Source organism: Miscanthus floridulus, chromosome 1 (genome assembly GCF_019320115.1).
Source record: "Miscanthus floridulus cultivar M001 chromosome 1, ASM1932011v1, whole genome shotgun sequence".
NCBI lineage: Eukaryota > Viridiplantae > Streptophyta > Magnoliopsida > Poales > Poaceae > Miscanthus > Miscanthus floridulus.
In genome coordinates, this window is record NC_089580.1 from 80,161,006 (window position 1) to 80,176,225 (window position 15,220).

Genomic DNA, 15,220 nt, shown 5'->3' on the forward strand with positions numbered 1-15,220 from the left:
CACAGGAGGGATGATTTGTAAAGAGAAAGGCGTCCGTTTTGTTGATCAATCCTTTTCGGCTAATCAAATGAGATAGATGATCACAAGTTTGCTGACCCGGCCCGAGGACCCCATCCCATCATCCACCGCTTGGTTGCCCAGTTTCTTCATGGGAGGGTACCCAAAAGGGGGTGACAAACTCATTGCCAAGAAACAAAAACAAAGGCCGTACGGCTGCACACAATCACTTGCGTGAAAGTAAATGAATAAATAAATAAATAACTAGATTTATGTTCCTGTGTTATAAACATAATGGGAGAGAAAAAAAACTAAGGCCCTGTTTGATTATTGGAATTGAATTTATTTTAATAAATTATAATTTAGACATATATTAATTAAGCTAATATGGTCGTATATAGAACTATTGTTGGTCATACAAGAGAAATGCTTATATATTGTATTTTTACTGTAGGGAAGCGAGTTGAAGAGTATGTTATAAGTTGGGGAGTACAAAAATAACATGATAATCTGTAGAATTAATTTCCATCTCCTATTATATGAATTTAAGATAGGCTTATATGTGAACTTTCGAAAGTTATGAAATCTCAAATCCAAGGCAAATAACTTAATTCATTAAGTACCCTCCAAAATAAAGAGATCCAAACGCCCCTAATGGTAATTCAAATTTGCAGGTCCGCGGTACCATGATAAAAGTATAATGTTTTGAGTTTGATTTCCCATAAAACCTAATCGATATCTCTTATAAAACAAAATTCCACTAATCCTACTTTTCTACTCCCAGGTTGTGCCAAGTCATCACCATTGTTTCAGCCATCGGATCTTAAGCAGCCATCGCCATCCCGACCGTTAATTGTCCGTGCAATCTACAACCCACTCATTTTCCTTCCTCCTTTGTGGCTATTATTAGTAACTTATTGTAGTGCTATAAAAATGTGCATCAGGAGTCTACCATTTCCATAACTGTCGCCCTGTCTCCCAGCCATTACAGACGTCACGAAGAGGCATAGAGGCACAACAATAGCCCAATCGTTTCCTTCACAAAATCTGAAACCGACGCACCAAACAAGCCACCTTCACAAAACTGAAACTGACACTCACAGGTCACTCTCCTCCCCGTCCACATTATAAGGCCCCGTTTGGCAGGGCTTCTCTACCGGCTTCAGGAGCCGTTTGGAGCCGTTTTCTACCAAACGGGGTAAAGTAAAATAGCTTCACTTGTGAAGCTCTTAAAAACATGCTCTCACAGTGATTTGGAGTGGAATGGAGCCAAAAAAAAGTGGCTTCTCCCGGCTCCTCCTCCAGGCCCCTAAAAACATGCTCTCACAGGAAAGTCATTTTGCCAAACGATTTACCAAAACCGCTTCAGCTCCACCGGTGGAACTGTTCGTGGAGCTGAAGCCAAAAAAATGGCTTCACTAGTGAAGTGAAGCTCTGCCAAACGGGGCCTAAATAGATAGATAGATTAGGACATAGATAGATATTCACTCGACGAGCACTTCTTTTTTATTCTAAGAAAAAAACGAACTTGCTAGCGCCGGACGTCTGGATAGACTGTTCCTTTCCCACGCCATTTCACACGTCCACATGGGGCCCATGCCGCCCTGAACATCACTAGCATCAAGAACAGGGAGAGGGGCGGCGGATTCCCAGCCAACGCCAGGAGAAGGAGGAGACACTGAGGCGAGGCAGCAGAAGGCGAGGAGGAAGATGCAACACCCAATCTACTTTTGAACACATCCAAATGAAATATTTACAACATACGTCTAAACACAGATGAAACACTTGAACATGTGTCTGAAACACTTGCAAAAAAACTGGAACACTTGAAAAGCCATTGCAAAGCATATGCAACATCCAGATAAAATACTTGCAACATATGTGTGAAACATATGCAACATCCCAATAAACACATTTGCAACATACATCTGAAAAAAACAGATGAAACGGTTGAAACAGACGCTTGCAACATATGCAACATCCCGACCTACTTTTGCAACATCTACATGAAACACTTGCAATATGCATATGAAACACCCGAAACACTTGAAACATATGCTTGCAACATGCGCTTTCAGCGAAACATCTAGCTGCTTGGGCGAATGAAGGCTCGTCGACGCGGAGCTCGACGTCGGCACAAAGCTTGATGCCACTGAGGTCGCCAGTGCGGAGCTCATCGGTGGTACGGATCTCGGCGACGCAGAGCTTGTCGGTGGCAGCGTGCGCAGAGCTCAGCGACAATGCGTGGATGTCAGCGGGTAGCACGCGCGGAGCTTGTCGGCGGCACACAGAGGACGGGTGGGTATGGCTGTGACACGCGCACGGTGGGTGGCTACGCGATTTTGAGATGGGGAGGAGATGCACAAGCCCACGACATCCTTCATCTCCTTGTTGCTTTGAATAGAGAGACGAGACGGAACCGGAGAAGATAAGTCTAAGTGGCCACCTGATGGGGTATTAGATAGTTGTGTGGTGGATATAATATGTGGACAAGGTGACTGGGTGAGGTCACGTAGTGTCCGGCGTCCGGACACCATAATCATAACATTACCGAAAAAGAAAAGGTTTCATATCAACCAGCAGCCTTTTCGTTTCATCGTAAACGATCGTGGATTAGTTACTGCTGGCTGGTTTGGTTTGAGAGAAAAATACTATTCCAACTTATAATTCACGATCGTATACGAGCAAGCGAACAAGCTACAGCTTGCTCATTTTTCTTGGGCTAAACTCTAAAGCAAACCCATCGAGTCTAAGTAACTAACGAGGCCTATTATGAAACGTGCGGTTAGGCCATCAAATAATGGGCTCTGAGAGACAATAATGCGAGGCCCAGATTTTGCGATTGATCCTCAGAATTTCTTTTTTTTTTGCTGTAGAAACTTTGTAAATGCCAACTAAAAAGCTAGGATTCTAGGTAAATATACTGTGGTGGAGCTTCGATTGGCTTTGCCCCGGCTCCTTCGTGCACTGTAGTAAGCAACTATTTTTATTTCTCCTATCAAAATAAATTAGAAGCCAATAAAATTACTGTTTTGGTTCACTAGTTTCGGCTGCTGCGATCCATGCAGAGCCATGTAGAGTCATACCAAATGAGGCCTTAATTACAGTTTTAGCATAGCATCGGCATACTAGAAAGTACTTGTTGTGTAATAATTTGATGGAATCCTTTTAAGGAAAAAATGATATTAATATGGTTGGACGATTTACACATAAGAGCATCTTCAAGAGTCTTTCTAAAGTCCATTCTCAAAATCATCATTTAGAGAGCTATTTACATAAAAATCATTTTTATATTGTTCCACTCTCTAAAAAATTATCTATAGCTTGTTTGCACTTTAGAGAGCCATTCTCATTGTCTTTGGCTAGCAAGAAATTGAATAGAAGATGGGTGTATTTGGATAACCAAATAAAAAAGTTATTGGAGGGTAATTTTTTCATCAAAATCTTCATATCTAGCAATTAGGAAGGATAGTCGAGAAGCGGCCCAGCATGTCATTCAGATAAGAGCATCTTAGTGTGTGAACAATTTTACTCTATTGAAATACTGTTGTGGAAGAGCGTTTCGACGGCCGCTACGTCTCGTGGGCATGCTACTCCTTGCTTTCCTCTCCACACTGTCAGCTCTGGATGACTGGATAGGTCTGTGAATCTATCGTTTCTGGCCAACTATCTTGTTGTTGAGATGACTTTTTTATGCAGCTTCGTTCAACTCTTCTGCAACATCATGTTCAGTTGCTGCTTTGTGCTCGGTTCGATTTTCCACCTCGTGGATATTTTTCTCCCTTTTTTTTGCAATGGCAGGTACTCTGCCTTTATTTGTATTTGTGGTGCTGATAAAACTGCATGTTATTGTATTGATAGATACTGTAGAAACAATCGGTTCGGTTACATGCCGAACTCACGGCCGACGTTGGAATTTTGTTGCATTCGCGCCGTAAACGTGAACAGAGAACAGCCCCACTAATCTGCCTAACCCTGCAGCTTTCCTACGGCCCTTGCGCCGGCCATGATCCACACAGGTGTGCCTGGACGCATTACAGGAATATCGCAAATGCTCCAGCACCAAACTCAAGACTGGACTGCCCGGCCTGGTCTCGCGTCACCCTTAGCGCGGGACGATCGCCGCTAGTCGTTGGACGACATCTCCCTGGAAGGCTGGGAGTTTGCCACTCGGCCTCGTCCGCCTCACATCCTGGGGCACGCGACCCTCGTCTCCCGGGTGTTGTAGGAGCTGCACCCGGGGCACTTGTGCCCCAGCACGTGGAACCGCACGCTCGAGGTCGCGCTGCAGTCGTTGCATAGGATCCATACCTGCAGTTCATTTGTTGTTCAGCTTCAGCCATCGGCACCCGGACAGGTTCAGGCTCGTCAAACAACCGTGCATGTTCTGAGAGCGGTCAGTTTGTTACCATCTTCTTCTGGTAGATGTCAGGCATTGGCGTCGCTGCAACCTCCTCATCGAGCTTCCGCCACGTGGCGGACATGTCGCAGGCAGACCTCGAGCATACCGGGCACGAGAAGCTGCGAAAGATCAAACAAGGCTGAGATCATCGTGACTAAAAGAGGATGCTATCACTTGTCAGGTCAGGTGACATTGTTTCTGAACTCTGAAGAGAACGGTACACTTACCGATGGTGCGCTCTCATCTCGTTCATGCACTCCAGATGAATTGTGTGCCCACATTGCAGCACACTGATATCCTTTGTGGAGTCGAACAGATACTGTAAAAGCAGGGAGGGAAATCTTTTTCAAGATCAAGAAACAGGAAAGTTCAGTGATGTTCTGTTCAAATGGGGGTCTCTCACCTCGAAGCAGACAGGGCAGTTGTGATGCATTGCTCTGTCGACACAGCGGTGGGAATCCTTCAAGACATTGCTATAGCAGCACCCTGCGAGTCGGATTGGCAACAAGGCGTCAGGAGTGCGAGTGAAATCTTTGTTGCACAACATGTAATGGAATCTTAGCAGAAAGAAGTTCGTACATAAACTTACCACATGTATCACAGTGAAAAAAGTTATCGACACCACCGGTTCTGAATAAAGAAGATGAGGAATCCAAATTTATCATTTTCAACAATTAGCAAAATTTTAGACTTCTGAGCGGTAAGTCTAAGACATAGCTGTCAGCCTGTCAGTATGGTAGTTACCTGCATATGCCACATCCATCACAATGGTATTGGCCCTTTGAGATCTGGAACAGATCAGTATGTTTGTCAGATTAGGAAGCACGGGATATTTATGTAAATGCAGCACCTGACGTATAAAATTTAAATTCTTATTCATCATCTGGGATTTAAGTACGCTTACATCATCGTCGAAGAATTTGCATATTTCACAGAAGTATTTCCCCATGCAGGCCCCACAGTTGGAGCAGTTCTGTTGCACCTGTCGATGAAAATGAGCAGTTTTTCATGCAGTTAGGTGGTGTTTAGATATAGGGTGTAAAGTTTTTGGGTGTCACATTACATAGGAGTGTTCGGATACTAATAAAAAATAAATTACAGAATCCGTCAGTAAACTGCGAGACGAATTTATTAAGCCTAAGTAATCCGGCATTAGCACATGTGTTACTGTAGCACTTTATTGTCAAATCATGGCCTAATTAGGCTTAAAAGATTCATCTCGTAAAGTAGTCGCAATCTGTGCAGTTAGTTATTTTTTGTAGTCTATATTTAATACTCCATGCATGTATCCAAACATTCGATGTGATAGGGTGTAAAATTTTAAGGGAGAACTAAACAAGGCCTTAGTACAACCAAAGATGAATGCTCATGAGACACTATTGGTTGTAGTACTTTTTGGTAGACAACTTACATCCTGTTCTTTGGAGCAGAGAGAACAGATCACCTGTAGAACAGTTTCAGTAAGTCCACAGTCTTGATTCATATGATTTCAGTGACAAAAGGGAACAGTTACTGAAATCGTTATCTAGAAGAACAGGCATGCCGTGTCCATAGTCACTCAGATTTAAAAAAAATGAAATGTATAATATAATTACATGAATTGAAACGACATATATGCGTTATCAGGAAACAGGATAGGAACGTTTATTGCGGATAGCCGGACGAATTTGAGGAGAACAAGAATCAGGCATTTACACCTTACTCTCCAAAAAAACCAAATACTCCAGTGTTGTTTTGGAGTAACTTTTAACCAATGATCAGAAGTTACAGAACACTAGACCCAAATTGCCACAAAATTCTTCACTGTTTAGAAATGGGACAAGGAAATATTTGGGTGGCCGTTATATTCCTGCTTAATTGAAGACAAACAACAACCAGACATGCGTACCCTACTATCCAGAAAAAGAATAAGGATCGAATATGATTGCTTTAGCCGATCGACGTCAACTTGATCGTATAGATAGCAAACACGGCACTGATCATATCCAGGTCCTCAAGTATGCATCACCCAATCAGCTGCAGAGCAGTTAGACCCTGTTCAATTTGATGATGAAATATGGCTCTGTCGTATGTATCCCTTTCTCGTTTCCCTTTTCTCCAATCTCCCAGGCGCCTGTCCTTCTAGTGCCACTGTGAGTGACTCGGGCTTAAAAATCTTGTGGACCACACAGTGCCCGCCACTTGGTGCAGAGCACAGAGCAGATTGCAGCAGAAGTGGCCAATTTTTATAGTGACAAGTGGAGTGCAGAACGGGGGTATCAACACGAAACGATTCCGAGACCACTATGCTGATATGATCTGAAGAAGCTTAAGGGTGAGAAAAAAAAATCTGGGATGGCCAACAAAAATCTAAGATCCCTAGAGCACTAAGCTAGTAGTATAACCATGTGTCCTTATTCGAAGAAGGAAAAATCTCAGGGAAAAGGTTTCTGGCAGGCGGCAGCTGCTCCATGCTTACAATTCTACGTCTACATAAAAAATTTAAAAACTTGCCCAAAAGTATTTTAGTATAGGGGGGAAAAAAACTTCTGACGCAGTGGAGAAAACCAATAGTCCGAAAGGGCGAGATTGAAACGGAACCGTGGATTTTCAAAAGAGGAAAACCGGGAGCTGTAAGCTGTTGCGCTCAACTACATGGAGAACGGAGAAGTTGGCGTTCTTCTTCTTCTTCTTCTTTTGGTCATTAGAAAAAAGAAGGAAGAACACAAGATAGCAAATGGTAGAAACAAGCACGAGATTGCTTTTTACACAAGACGGTGAGCAGGGAACGCTGACCTTTTTGATTTCGTGGCGGGGGATCTCGTGCCGGTCGCGCGGGTCGTCGACCTCCAGCGAGTTCTGCGGGCACAGAAGAAGCCCAGGGTTTCAGACATTTGTTTATCCAAAAAAGGCAAAGCGGCAGAGGGAAGCGCTGCGGGATGGAGAGCGAGAGGGGAAGAAAGATGAACCGAACAGGAGCCGCACACCTTGGCGTCGTTGTGGCAGTGGCGGCAGGCGAAGACCTGGCCGCAGCAGGGCGCCACGACGCTGCACCCACGGCTGTAATGCGCGCAGCTTTTGTTTGGCAAGGGAGACACGAGGCAGACAGAGACAGAAAGAGAGAATTATGTTAGATGAGGTCATGGGGTTGTTCCTGGATCGATCATCGATGGATGGATTGCTTACCCGTGCTGCACCGCGGCTGAATCCATCTGAACGACGCGCCCGCGCCCCTCCTGGCCGAGGAAGGAGCGAAGCTAAGCGCGGCGGCAGGGCAGGAAAAAGGTAGGGGAGATTGGGAGAACGAAGCTGCCGCTCGTCCGCCCGTGCGAGGGCGACTGCAGATGATGGAGCCGCGTCCCGCGCGGGCCGCTCCGTTTTATAGGCTGGCCTGGGATACTACGATAATACTGCCATGCCATCGCCCATCCCGGGGTTAGTTGGCTGGCGGGCACACGGAAACGAGAGATCCGAATTCGGAAGGAACAAGCGAGAACAACAAAAACGCAGCTGTGGCTCGATGCATGCACCACTTGCATTCGCACCCGATCAGACGTCAGGTCATCCAGCCCAGTTCAGCGCACCTACAGTACTAATCAAATCACGGGCCCACACCACCACAGCTGCCGCCTGCTGAATTGAACGAACGAGCGAGCGAGCTTGTCCTGCCACAGCAGCGCGCCCACGGGATGACAGCCTGACGGGGACGCGGCTCGCCGCCGGATTGGGGAACCGGCCCGGGGCGGCGTGGGCCACCGACCTATTGGTCTCTGCCTCTCTGGATCGGATGAGGATGGCGGGCCATGCACGGGAGCGAGATCACGCCTCCAGCTCGGCCACCAGCAGATGACTTGAGTTGGTTAAAGCGAGATCTCCGACGCACCTCACTCAATGATTGGCGAGGAGAAGCGTGTCCGATCCAAACAAGTCCGCAGATTCTTTCTTTCTTTCTTTTTATTATCATATGTAATGCCCATACTTCTAAAGTTTAGAAAAATATCTTTCAATTAGTCCACGATGATCAGAATATAACTGTGACCATAGTTATCCGGTCTGATCCCAGATGAAATTGTCAAACAATCAAATGGTGGCATCAAAACTGAACTACGACGATCAATTTAGGACGAACGCTAAGTAACAAGACAATAAGGCACACAATCAAGAGTATAACGAGTAAAGTAACTTAGGCCTTGTTTAGTTCGCGAAATTTGGATTTTGGGACTACTGTAGCACCTTCGTTTTTATTTGGCAAATAGTGTCCAAACATTGACTAATTAGGCTTAAAACGTTCGTCTCGCAATTTCCCACCAAACTGTGCAATTAGTTTTTCTTTTCGTCTACATTTAATGCTCCATGCACGGGCCGCAAACATTCGATGTGACAGGTACTGTAGCAACTTTTTGGATTTTGGGGTGGAACTAAACAAGGGCTTATAAGAAAGTAATTGCTCAAAATATTTATATGTGGGGAATAAAAAGGTAGCCAATTGGCCACCATGCCACCGATTTTCCTCATGGAGTACTTTTGTTCTGATGAGGAAAACCATCTCACGTAGTCACGTGTGCAATGCCACCTCTTGAACGCACCAAATCCCCTAGTAGGGGGAAAAAAAACTCCAGGGTAGCCAAGGAAAAAAATTAGGTGGGGACTATCCCCGCCATGGATTCATGTCACGTACCAATACATAATCATCTAATAAGGTGGGCTCCTGCATAAATTAAGGTGGGGTGCTACATAAATTAAGAAAGAGCAAAATTCATAGTCGGTCCCTAAACCTGGCCACCGGTGTCATCCAGGTCCTTGAACTTCTAAAGTGATGTATCTGTGGGTTCTTAAACTTGGCAGACGGTGTCATCCAGGTCATGAACTTTCAAGGTGATCACAGCAGGTCCCTAAACTTGACCGGCGGTGTCATTCCGGTCTCTGAACTTTCAAGGTGATCACCGCAGGTCCCTAAACTTGGTAAGCGGTATCATCTATGTCCAAATGTGATCTAACCTACTCTATAAGCTAGCGTGGCACGTTGACTGTATGTTAGACGTGGATCCAACATATGTCAATTAATCAAACATTATTTATATAATATTTATCATGAAAATATATATTATATAAAACAATTTACATCAGCAAAAAATAAATTAATGTATTAAAATAATTTACAAAAAAAATATATTAGGTTTAAACTAAAATAGAAAATACTAAAATAAATTTAATATTTATGTATCATTAATAGTATTAAAATAATATTAAAATTCCTATAGTATTAAAAGTTTTCTCTATTAAAAGTTACTTCTAATTTTAGTATTATTTTAAAAGTTTTGATAGTAGTATTATACAAATAACTTTTCTCTATTATTAATACTATAATACTATAATACTTTTAGTAGTAGTATTATAGTATTAGAACTTTTAATAATAGTATTATGATATTAAAAGTTTTAATAATAATGTTATACTATTAATAACAGAGAAAAATTACTTCTATAATACTACTATTAAAACTTTTAAAATAATACTAAAATTAGAAGTATATTTAATAGAGAAAACTTTTAATACTATAGGTAACTTTTAATATTATTACATTTGGACAGGGATGACACCGTTTGTCAAGTTTAGTGACCTGCAGTGATCACTATAAAAGTCCAGGGACCGGTATGACACCGTTAGCCAAGTTTAGGGACATGCGGTGATCACCGTGAAAGTTTAGTGACTTGTATGACACAGTCTACCAAGTATAGAGACTCACAGATATCACTTTAGAAGTTCAGGGACCTGCATGACACCGCCGGCCAAGTTTAAGGACTGACGGTGAATTTTACTCATTAAGAAAAATTAGTTGGAAAGAAAAAACACTGCTCCTTGAATGATTATGCATGGACATAGTGGCGAATGATTATGTATGGAAACGTGGCATGAAACCATAATGGGTACCCACGGGTGCACGGTGGAGATTCCATGGGAATTCCACAACACGAAAAACAGAGAAAAAGAAAAATTTCCCCGCATCAAATCCAAACAGGCCTAGATGCTTGTAGTGTTTATTCTTAGAAGTGTCACAAGATCCAAGTTGGTTTAAATTGTGTTTGAAAATTATTGTACAGTAATGAACAGCATCGAGACTCGTCATCTTCAAATTTGGGGAGTGTTCGGCTAAGCTGAAATTTTCACTGTTCATGCTGGAAACATTGTTCATACTGAAATGTTGTGAGAGAAAAATACTGCTTTGGCTGGAAAAATAATCCTAACAAACCAAATTTCAGCTCAGCCCAACAAGCTCTTGATGAGCCAGTTTGTTCTAACAAAATGGTAAGCACTGTTTTGAGTTTTTCTACCCATTTTTTCCCCAAAATAATTGGAAATGTCCATATGGAGCACTATCAGCAACAGTTCCATACTATTATCTCCGCATGCACATACTGATTCTGACGGCTGAATTATTCGTCCCCAATCTCAATGATTGCCAATGCCAAGGACCATATACAGACAGAGTTATCTGTTATCGCCCACAGATATTTTAAGCGGATCAGAAAACTATCGCCGGTTAAGTCCAGGATTCCGGCCGCGAACGATGATCACACGCTGTTAGATAATCTAATGTTATCTCGTGTGAACACGGTAAAGGAACACGATAACGAAAGACCTCCTGGTGTTATATTATAGGCGTCGTAAGTACAGGTGTAGCACGACTCACCTACAGCACTATAGGCACATGCAGTTGTCAGCGCAGAGTCAGCCCTGTATGTTATCTAGTTACTGTTACAGCATGTGCGCTGTACCAGGACTAGATAGATAGAGTTGTATAAATAGACTACCACGGCAACTCAGTAAAGAGAGTTTAAATTTGTTATCTCACAGACAGGGCTTCGGCCAATGCTGGTGTCTTGTATTGTGCGTATATGCTCTGTTCTTCCTTCTTCTTCTAGCACCAGCCATAGTGTGTGGGGACGGATAATGCTTGTTCGTGGTCGGCATGGCTAGTGGATGCTCGGCAACACTAGTGGATGCTCGGCAAGACTGATGAGTGGTTCACTCGTCTGAGCCGGTGATCTTGTGGGCCAACAAGTGGTATCGGAGCCGTACAAGCGCCGTCGCCAGACTAACCGCTGACGATGACGAGTGATTCGGAGATGGGCGACAGCAGTGGCATTGTTGTGGCTGCCCATCCACGATCGGAGGTCGTTGTTCGCATGGTGCAGGAGGTCAGCGACACAAGTTTGCCGACGCTGACTCGCACCAACTATGGAGAGTGGTCGGTGACCATAAAGGTCAAGCTCAGAGCTCGACGGCTCTAGAATGTTGTTGACAACGACACCGACAATGAGGAGGATGACATGTCAGCGTTGGAGGCTATCCTCGCTGCTGTACCGACGGAGTACATGGAGTCGTTGGGGTCGAAGAGCTCTGCTAAGGAAGCATGGGAGGCTATTGCGGCGATGCGCGTCAGTTTCGACCGCGCAAAAAAGGCGACTACCTAGCTTCTCAAGCAGGAGTACGCCAACCTCAAGTTCAAGGATGGTGAAATAGTGGAGAACTTCTCTCTCCGCCTGCAGACGCTCATCAGCAAGCTAAAGAGCCATGGCGTCACCATCGACGAAGAGAAGACGGTCTCTAAGTACCTCCACTCTGTGCCGGTAAAGTACATTCAGATCGCTCTCTCTATAGAGACGATGCTGGATTTGTCCACCCTCACCATTGAGGATGTGACAGGCCGTCTGTGGGCGGTGGACGAGCGCATGGAGTAGGAAATAGCAACGAAGGACAGCGGAAAACTCCTGCTGACGGAGAGGAGTGAGCTACTCGGAGGAACTCTAGAAAGGCAGCCTCCTCCAGCCGTGGTGGCCATGGCAAGCGCCGTGGCAAGACTTCTTCGGAGAAGAAGCAGGTCGACCCCAACGTCTGTCGGCGTTGCGGGAAGATGGGCCGTTAGGCACGGGAGTGCCTAAATCGCAAGCAGGAGAAGAAGGCTGAAGCTCATCTGGAGTAAGCTGATGATAAGGACGAGGCCACTGTCCTGATGGCGACGTTCTGTGCACTGCACGACGTCGAGGCCGAGGAGAGGGAAGAGGCGACGACGGTGGAAGGACCTGGGAAGGCCCTGAAGACTATCAACCTCGACGAACCACGCGCCCAAGTCCACCTCGGACGTGTGGGCGCTGACCAGAGCAGCGGTGGTATCTGGACTCTGGTGTCAGCAACCACATGACGGGCTCTAAGGCATCCTTCTCCGAGCTCGATGACGATGATACCGGTACGGTGAAGTTTGGTGACGGCTCAAGGGTGGCTATCCAAGGGCGTGGCACCATCATCTTCAGGTGCCAGAACGAGGAGCACCGCACGCTAACGGATGTATATTACATCCCGCAGCTGCGTTCCAGCATTATCAGTATTGATCAGCTGGATGAGCATGGTAGCGAGGTACTAATCAAGGATAGAGTCCTAAGGATCAGGGATCAAGAGCAGCGACTTCTTGCCAAGGTGAAGAGGTCCCTAAACTGGTTGTAACTACTCGACCTAAAGGTAGAGCAGCCGTTGCGCCTAGCGGCAAGGCACTCCGAGGAACCGTGGATGTGGCATGACCGGTTTAGACATCTCAGCTTCGACGCGCTTGGTCGGTTGAAGAAGATGGTCCGAGGGCTACCCCACATCAAGCACGGAGGCGAGCTGTATGACAGCTGCCTAGCCGGGAAGCAGAGAAGGCTACCTTTTCCAAAGGCGGCCAAGTATCGCGCGAAGGACGCTCTCGAGTTCATTCATGGCGACCTCTGTGGGCCGATCACGCCTGCTACAAACGGTGGTCGGCGGTACTGAAGGGACCGTGACGCCTAAGAGGGGGGGTGAATTAGGCAACTTAAAAATTCTAACTCTAAACTATGGCCTCTTTTTCTAACCTTAGCAAAACCTATGCAAAAGATAAACTATCTAAATGTGCAACTACTGTTTTGCTAGTGTGTTGCTATCTCTACCGCAAACATAGTAAAGTAATCAATGTAAATGCGGAAGCTAAAGAGCAAGATAGAGATATGCAAACTCCCATCAACCACTCCGGTATTTTTACCGATGTATCGAGAAGCGCGCAAGCTTTCCCCTAGTCCTTGTTGGAGCCCCTCGCAAGGAATCCCTCGCAAGGGCCAAGCTCCCGGTCGAGTAACTTCATGGATAGCCTCGGGCCTTCCCCACGCGTAAGTGGGTCTCTGACGTGCCTTCCAGTAAGCCACTCCCAGATGCTCTCCACCGTCTTCACTATCAAGCTTCTGACAGAAACACCGCGGGCCTTGTTCCCTCCAATACACGGTGGCAGCCACACCACAAGCACGGTTGGTGTGATCTCACAAGACTTCAAGCCCCTCCGATGTACAACAATGGTGCTCGCAAGTACCGGGTGGTAAGAGGTATGCAAACCTCACTAAACACTAGGCCTAAACCTAGAGCAAGCGCATAAGCAGTGATCTAATCAACCTAAGCACTTCGCAAAGCACCTACGCTAATCACCTGATGAAACACTAAGCATTATGCAAGTGGAGATCACTAAAATGGTGTATCAACACCCTTGGTATGTTTCCTCAGCTCCACTCTTCTCAAATGGCCGGTTGGGGGTTGTATTTATAAGCCCCACTGAGAAAGTAGCCGTTGGGGTCGAATTCCCGCGAAACCGCTACTGACCGGATGCTGAATCGTCCTGACCAGACGCGTCCGGTCGTCCCGACCGTTGAGCTGGCAATATACTGATCAGACGCTGGTCAGCGTCCGGTCGCCTGCCACCGGACACGTCCAGTCATAGATTTGGCGCTCTAGAACCTTATTGTACTCGATCGGACGCTGCTGTCCTATGTCCGGTCGGCTGCCGCCAGCGTCCGGTCCAGTGTCCGGTCGCCTGTCTGCCGAGTCCTCTGCCTAGCGTCCGATCGCTTGTCCAGCGTCCGGTCACCTTAGTGAGCTCGTTTCTTCGCGATCTTGCGTATGGCTTGGTTCCAATCTTTGTGCTTGGACTTTACTTGATATCTTGGGTCTTCTCTTGTGCTTCTAAGGTCTTTCTTAAGGTGTTGATCATCGGATCACCACATCGCCTTCATCCAAGTCACGTCTTGCACCCTATTGAACTACAAAATAAACACTTGCAAATTCATTAGTCCAATTTGGTTGTGTTAGTCATCAAACACCAAAATCCAAAGTAAATAGGCCAAGGGTCTATTTTCCTTATAATCTCCCCCTTTTTGGTGATTGATGACAACACGACCAAAGCAAGCAAATGATAAGAATTTGGAGATTAAAAACTACCTACTTGCTAGGATGCAATGCAAAGGGCAAGGTTATATGATACTAATGGACAGATACCAATTAAAATTTTACTTAAAAACTTGTCTTGCCCTTGCAAGTGTCCCCATGTGATATTACTTGCTAGGATGCAATGCAAAGGGCAAGGTTATATGATACTAATTGATAGATACCAATTAAAATTTTACTTAAAAACTTGTCTTGCCCTTGCAAATGTCCCCATGTGATATTATGGATTAAAGCCTAGCTTTCTAAAAAATTCTCCCATTACTTAATCCATAATTCACTTTCCTCCCTTTCTCGGACCATTACTACTTGTAACTGAATGATTGTCTTTGGTCCTTCAAATTCTCCCCCTTTGGCATCAAACACCCAAAAAGGAATACATTAGTAGCACAAGGGAGGGTCAAACTTTGTGAACCAAAGGAAGGATTTGATTTGCATGGAATAGATCACAAAACTTGACTATCACATTATATAGACTAAGCTCCCCCTAAATTTATGCATACAAATGATAAAAAGCAAAGCATATGCATAATTAGCAATTTATTGCACAAGAGAGGTTAATCT

General features: G+C 45.1%; 1 protein-coding gene across 2 annotated transcripts; it reads right to left on the reverse strand.

Moving 5' to 3' along the window:
• Positions 1–3,828: 3,828 nt before the first annotated feature.
• On the reverse strand, positions 3,829–7,740 carry LOC136536737 (E3 ubiquitin-protein ligase RZFP34-like). 2 transcript variants are annotated; one of them, XM_066528930.1, is made up of 11 exons: positions 7,565–7,740; positions 7,366–7,453; positions 7,175–7,237; positions 5,811–5,843; positions 5,304–5,381; positions 5,144–5,187; positions 4,989–5,029; positions 4,803–4,885; positions 4,627–4,718; positions 4,407–4,518; positions 3,829–4,308 (listed from the first exon to the last, which is right to left on the reverse strand). In XM_066528930.1, the coding sequence occupies exons 1-11, from the start codon at positions 7,588–7,590 to the stop codon at positions 4,183–4,185; spliced, it is 786 nt and encodes a 261-aa protein (XP_066385027.1). In that variant the 5' UTR covers positions 7,591–7,740; the 3' UTR covers positions 3,829–4,182. The 2 variants fall into 2 exon arrangements, with proteins under 2 accessions (XP_066385027.1, XP_066385033.1); XM_066528936.1 differs by lacking the exon at positions 5,811–5,843.
• Positions 7,741–15,220: the final 7,480 nt, after the last annotated feature.